General features: G+C 42.4%; 1 protein-coding gene across 1 annotated transcript; it reads left to right on the plus strand.

Moving 5' to 3' along the window:
• The first annotated feature begins 219 nt into the window (after positions 1–219).
• Positions 220–6,553, plus strand: LOC118380462 (caspase-14-like). The gene is made up of 6 exons (XM_052510370.1): positions 220–909; positions 2,804–2,887; positions 3,263–3,479; positions 3,594–3,707; positions 4,888–5,000; positions 5,115–6,553. Exons 1-6 carry the CDS (start codon positions 832–834, stop codon positions 5,292–5,294), a joined length of 786 nt encoding a protein of 261 aa, XP_052366330.1. The 5' UTR covers positions 220–831; the 3' UTR covers positions 5,295–6,553.
• Positions 6,554–7,063: the final 510 nt, after the last annotated feature.

A 7,063-nucleotide genomic window follows, 5' to 3' on the forward strand; every position in this document is an offset into this window, starting at 1 on the left:
TTAGTTAAAATGCTAAAGTTGTCCGTGATGTGAACGTTCAGGTTACACCCATCCACCCCGACTTACCAACCTACTTTAGTTTTTTTACTTTAGGTAACCATCTGTCTTATGTTACCATACCAAACGTAAGCTATCATATACATTTCCGTGTCACAGATTCACGTGTACTATGTTACGTGTAGTCTATGAGACCAGGCTGAGTGTGAGCAATGCAAATTAATGAGAGCTGAAGTAGAACTAGTAACGCGTGGTCAAGGGAGGGAAAAGCCTTCCGACGAATGAACACAGCATGTAGTCTATTGGTTTTACTATAGACAATGTTTTTTTCATTCTTTTTAAACGGTCTTGCTGCAATTCTGTATCTGTCACTCCCCATGGATTTTTCCTTGAGTCCTCATAGATGTCCCGAGCAACAGTGAGCTACAGAACACACACATAAACTATTATAAAAGTAGACTTTATTCCAACAATGTAATGGCTTTTTGTGCCTGGTCTTTTCAATGTTTTAACACAGGCATTGTAAAAGTTAATTAATGTTTTGGGGGGAAAATACCAGCGGGAAAAAGCTATGTCATAAGAGTAAAAAAGGGGTGTGGCATACTGCCAATATGACACGCCCACTAATATGCCTCTACGAAGTTTGATCTTGTTCTAGTCGTAGAACATTTTATTCTAGTTGTTAGAATAATCGCTGAGCTGTTTTTGAGACAGATCTTTTTTTTTTTTTTACTTAGGTGTCGTTCGTGTGAAATAACTTTGGTTTTCAATCTCTTAAAGTCAAACACTCAAACACAAGAGCCGTATTGTTTAGGCTGAGAGGCAGGCTGCGAAATGGACAGATATGATCTAAGTGGCAGACGTACAGCCGTGATCATGTGCGGTGGGGGAAGACCGGGCTCTGAGTACGACGTTGAGAGAATAAAGGAGCTCTGCAAACAGAATAAGATCACAGCCGTGATCATGTGCGGTGGGGAAGACCGGGCTCTGAGTACGACGTTGAGAGAATAAAGGAGCTCTGCAAACAGAATAAGATCACAGCCGTGATCATGTGCGGTGGGGGAAGACCGGGCTCTGAGTACGACGTTGAGAGAATAAAGGAGCTCTGCAAACAGAATAAGATCACAGCCGTGATCATGTGCGGTGGGGGAAGACCGGGCTCTGAGTACGACGTTGAGAGAATAAAGGAGCTCTGCAAACAGAATAAGATCACAGCCGTGATCATGTGCGGTGGGGAAGACCGGGCTCTGAGTACGACGTTGAGAGAATAAAGGAGCTCTGCAAACAGAATAAGATCACAGCCGTGATCATGTGCGGTGGGGGAAGACCGGGCTCTGAGTACGACGTTGAGAGAATAAAGGAGCTCTGCAAACAGAATAAGATCACAGCCGTGATCATGTGCGGTGGGGAAGACCGGGCTCTGAGTACGACGTTGAGAGAATAAAGGAGCTCTGCAAACAGAATAAGATCACAGCCGTGATCATGTGCGGTGGGGGAAGACCGGGCTCTGAGTACGACGTTGAGAGAATAAAGGAGCTCTGCAAACAGAATAAGATCACAGCCGTGATCATGTGCGGTGGGGGAAGACCGGGCTCTGAGTACGACGTTGAGAGAATAAAGGAGCTCTGCAAACAGAATAAGATCACAGCCGTGATCATGTGCGGTGGGGAAGACCGGGCTCTGAGTACGACGTTGAGAGAATAAAGGAGCTCTGCAAACAGAATAAGATCACAGCCGTGATCATGTGCGGTGGGGGAAGACCGGGCTCTGAGTACGACGTTGAGAGAATAAAGGAGCTCTGCAAACAGAATAAGATCACAGCCGTGATCATGTGCGGTGGGGAAGACCGGGCTCTGAGTACGACGTTGAGAGAATAAAGGAGCTCTGCAAACAGAATAAGATCACAGCCGTGATCATGTGCGGTGGGGAAGACCGGGCTCTGAGTACGACGTTGAGAGAATAAAGGAGCTCTGCAAACAGAATAAGATCACAGCCGTGATCATGTGCGGTGGGGAAGACCGGGCTCTGAGTACGACGTTGAGAGAATAAAGGAGCTCTGCAAACAGAATAAGATCACAGCCGTGATCATGTGCGGTGGGGGAAGACCGGGCTCTGAGTACGACGTTGAGAGAATAAAGGAGCTCTGCAAACAGAATAAGATCACAGCCGTGATCATGTGCGGTGGGGAAGACCGGGCTCTGAGTACGACGTTGAGAGAATAAAGGAGCTCTGCAAACAGAATAAGATCACAGCCGTGATCATGTGCGGTGGGGAAGACCGGGCTCTGAGTACGACGTTGAGAGAATAAAGGAGCTCTGCAAACAGAATAAGATCACAGCCGTGATCATGTGCGGTGGGGAAGACCGGGCTCTGAGTACGACGTTGAGAGAATAAAGGAGCTCTGCAAACAGAATAAGATCACAGCCGTGATCATGTGCGGTGGGGAAGACCGGGCTCTGAGTACGACCTTGAGAGAATAAAGGAGCTCTGCAAACAGAATAAGATCACAGCCGTGATCATGTGCGGTGGGGGAAGACCGGGCTCTGAGTACGACGTTGAGAGAATAAAGGAGCTCTGCAAACAGAATAAGATCACAGCCGTGATCATGTGCGGTGGGGAAGACCGGGCTCTGAGTACGACCTTGAGAGAATAAAGGAGCTCTGCAAACAGAATAAGATCACAGCCGTGATCATGTGCGGTGGGGAAGACCGGGCTCTGAGTACGACGTTGAGAGAATAAAGGAGCTCTGCAAACAGAATAAGATCACAGCCGTGATCATGTGCGGTGGGGAAGACCGGGCTCTGAGTACGACGTTGAGAGAATAAAGGAGCTCTGCAAACAGAATAAGTTTCCTGAACCTAGTTATAGTGTTAAATGCAAAACTAAAGAGGTAAGTCACATCTATTCAAGTCAATGCTTTCTGTGAACAGGCAATCCAATAACACTATTCAGAGAGGAGGGAACACTAACTAAGCTGACTTAAGTCACATTTAAACTTAGTCTCCCATTGACATCAATGCATAGTAAGTGACCACTTAGGATTTGCCTGAAAATGCTGTATCGTCTGATGTCTCCTACAACTACAGTAGCAGCAGCTAGTGGGTAAAAACATGCATCAGTCAGGTGAGAACTTCATTTGTTAGCAATTTTGCAAAGTAAAAACAATTGCTCTTTTGCTAGCACAGACCAAACTCATGACAGCTGTAAAGAGTATGAACCCCCCAGGTCTGGAATCTCATTCCCTGCTGTATTTGACCAATTTCAGGACGTAACTGATGCACTGAAATCATTTCGAAACAACCTGAGCGATGACGTCAGTTGCCTCGCAATGTTCATCATGGCCCATGGTGCACTTGGACACATTGAAGTCAATGATGAAGAGATTCTAGATCTAGAAGATATCTACAAGATGTTTAGCAACAGCCAGTGTCCAGCCCTCCGTGAGAAACCCAAGCTCTTTGTTGTGCAGGCCTGTAGGGGAGGTGTGTCTCTTTACATATCAGTGTTTGAAAGCTTGTGGCCTTTTAATTTCTTTTTTTGTACATGTTTATTGATAAATACACCGTTTTGTCTCTATTTTCTGCATTTCTCTTCAGTGAAGGGACGTCCTAAAGACCTTTACACAGACGGAGGTAGATCTTCAGGCGCTGTATCAAAAAAGTTGCTCCCCACGGAATCTGACTCCATGGAAGTGTATGCAGTGCCTCCAGGTACCTGCTTTCACGTAACAGAGTAGTCTATAATGCTTAATGTAATAATGTAATGTCAGTCACGTAACAGAGTAGTCTATAATGCTTAATGTAATAATGTAATGTCAGTCACGTAACAGAGTAGTCTATAATCCTTAATGTAATAATGTAATGTCAGTCACGTAACAGAGCAATCTATAATGCTTAATGTAATAATGTAATGTCAGTCACGTAACAGAGTAGTCTATAATCCTTAATGTAATAATGTAATGTCAGTCACGTAACAGAGTAGTCTATAATGCTTAATGTAATAATGTAATGTCAGTCACGTAACAGAGTAGTCTATAATCCTTAATGTATTGTCAGTCACGTAACAGAGTAGTCTATAATCCTTAATGTAATAATGTAATGTCAGTCACGTAACAGAGTAGTCTATAATCCTTAATGTAATAATGTAATGTCAGTCACGTAACAGAGTAGTCTATAATGCTTAATGTAATAATGTAATGTCAGTCACGTAACAGAGTAGTCTATAATCCTTAATGTATTGTCAGTCACGTAACAGAGTAGTCTATAATCCTTAATGTATTGTCAGTCACGTAACAGAGTAGTCTATAATCCTTAATGTAATAATGTAATGTCAGTCACGTAACAGAGTAGTCTATAATGCTTAATGTAATAATGTAATGTCAGTCACGTAACAGAGTAGTCTATAATCCTTAATGTATTGTCAGTCACGTAACAGAGTAGTCTATAATCCTTAATGTATTGTCAGTCACGTAACAGAGTAGTCTATAATCCTTAATGTATTGTCAGTCACGTAACAGAGTAGTCTATAATCCTTAATGTATTGTCAGTCACGTAACAGAGTAGTCTATAATCCTTAATGTATTGTCAGTCACGTAACAGAGTAGTCTATAATCCTTAATGTATTGTCAGTCACGTAACAGAGTAGTCTATAATCCTTAATGTATTGTCAGTCACGTAACAGAGTAGTCTATAATCCTTAATGTATTGTCAGTCACGTAACAGAGTAGTCTATAATCCTTAATGTATTGTCAGTCACGTAACAGAGTAGTCTATAATCCTTAATGTATTGTCAGTCACGTAACAGAGTAGTCTATAATCCTTCATGTAATAACGTAATGTCAGTCTTAGTTACCTTTTTTTCTGAAGGATGTCTCTATCTTTTTAATCACAGGAAAACTTGCCATCAGACACCCAGACAGAGGATGCCCATTGTTTGAAGAGATGCATAAGGTGTTTACGAAGGATTCTGTAGCTACCCGTGATGTGTATGAACTCTTCACAGAGGTCAGTACGGTTGATGGAGAAACCTGCTCATAATGTCATATGATGGATATCGGGCCAAAATGTCTTTAAAATGGGGTTTCTTGTACTATTCATTTTCCCCGTGATCTTTTTCAGGTGAACCAACGTCTGGGTCAGAGGAAGGACCGTAGAAAGGACGGATACGAACATGATTTCCAGCCAACACCCAGAGTCATCAAGAGAAACCTACAGCCAGTAGATACAGATGATTCATCTGATGACATAGGGCATTCTCTTCATATTGTGAACAATCTGACCAAGAAGTTGTATCTCTGATAGGGAGATGGGAGGAGGTACAGTAAGAGGAGGGGGGTGAGGGTTATAAGCACACTCTGAGTGTTGTATATCTGGGTTCAAAGGGACATTCAATTTTAAAATCGCAAGATTGACGTCAGTTTATGTTGATGTATGGCCACTACGAGTGAAAATATTGAAAATAATCAACCTGGGTTTTCCAAAAGTATCTTAAGTCCATGTTCATCTTAAGTCGTGTTCATGTTGGCAGTTTGAAGTGACTAAAATCCTTCTGTTATTATTCCTGCAGTCTGAACAGCCAAAAAAGCACATGACATCAGATATTTCAGCCACATACTGATTTATGGCCATGAATGTATAACATGTATGTGTAAATGTATTAATTATCCTAACCTGCTACGTTAATTCTCCTAACCTGCTACGTTAATTCTCCTAACCTGCTACGTTAATTATTCCAACCTGCTACGTTAATTCTCCTAACCTGCTACGTTAATTCTCCTAACCTGCTACGTTAATTCTCCTAACCTGCTACGTTAATTCTCCTAACCTGCTACGTTAATTCTCCTAACCTGCTACGTTAATTCTCCTAACCTGCTACGTTATGTCTCCTAACCTGCTACGTTATGTCTCCTAACCTGCTACGTTATGTCTCCTAACCTGCTACGTTAATTCTCCTAACCTGCTACGTTAATTCTTCTAACCTGCTACGTTAATTCTTCCAACCTGCTACGTTAATTCTCCTAACCTGCTACGTTAATTCTCCTAACCTGCTACGTTAATTCTCCTAACCTGCTACGTTAATTCTCCTAACCTGCTACGTTAATTCTCCTAACCTGCTACGTTAATTCTCCTAACCTGCTACGTTAATTCTCCTAACCTGCTACGTTAATTCTCCTAACCTGCTACGTTAATTCTCCTAACCTGCTACGTTAATTCTCCTAACCTGCTACGTTATGTCTCCTAACCTGCTACGTTATGTCTCCTAACCTGCTACGTTATGTCTCCTAACCTGCTACGTTAATTCTCCTAACCTGCTACGTTAATTCTTCCAACCTGCTACGTTAATTCTCCTAACCTGCTACGTTAATTCTCCTAACCTGCTACGTTAATTCTCCTAACCTGCTACGTTAATTCTCCTAACCTGCTACGTTAATTCTCCTAACCTGCTACGTTAATTCTCCTAACCTGCTACGTTAATTCTCCTAACCTGCTACGTTAATTCTCCTAACCTGCTACGTTAATTCTCCTAACCTGCTACGTTAATTCTCCTAACCTGCTACGTTAATTCTTCCAACCTGCTACGTTAATTCTTCTAACCTGCTACGTTAATTCTTCCAACCTGCTACGTTAATTCTCCTAACCTGCTACGTTAATTCTCCTAACCTGCTACGTTAATTCTCCTAACCTGCTACGTTAATTCTCCTAACCTGCTACGTTAATTCTTCCAACCTGCTACGTTAATTCTTCCAACCTGCTACGTTAATTCTTCCAACCTGCTACGTTAATTCTTCCAACCTGCTACTTTAATTCTTCCAACCTGCTACTTTAATTCTTCCAACCTGCTACGTTAATTCTCCTAACCTGCTATGTAAAAAATAAACCGACCCGCGGTGCACCTGGCTATGGCCGGTCTCACCAATAACGCAGCGTTGATGTTACACCCATACTCATTGCTGTTGATCCACCCAATTATTTTGCAACGTCCATCTTCTGACACACTCCACGCATGCAGTTACGGTTGCCCAAGCCTCTCTCTATGATTATGCTCTATGATTATGCGCTAACGCTAT

This window comes from Oncorhynchus keta, unplaced genomic scaffold (genome assembly GCF_023373465.1).
Source record: "Oncorhynchus keta strain PuntledgeMale-10-30-2019 unplaced genomic scaffold, Oket_V2 Un_contig_5586_pilon_pilon, whole genome shotgun sequence".
Taxonomy (NCBI): Eukaryota; Metazoa; Chordata; class Actinopteri; order Salmoniformes; family Salmonidae; genus Oncorhynchus; species Oncorhynchus keta.

What these genes read in the sequence shown, in the direction of transcription:
- LOC118380462 (XM_052510370.1), top strand. Translation starts at nt 832, where the DNA reads ATGGACAGATATGATCTAAGTGGCAGACGTACAGCCGTGATCATGTGC. An exon ending in TTAAATGCAAAACTAAAGAG is followed by an intron (nt 2,888 to 3,262) that starts GTAAGTCACATC and finishes GACCAATTTCAG; the next exon opens with GACGTAACTGATGCACTGAA. An exon ending in AGTGTATGCAGTGCCTCCAG is followed by an intron (nt 3,708 to 4,887) that starts GTACCTGCTTTC and finishes TTTTAATCACAG; the next exon opens with GAAAACTTGCCATCAGACAC.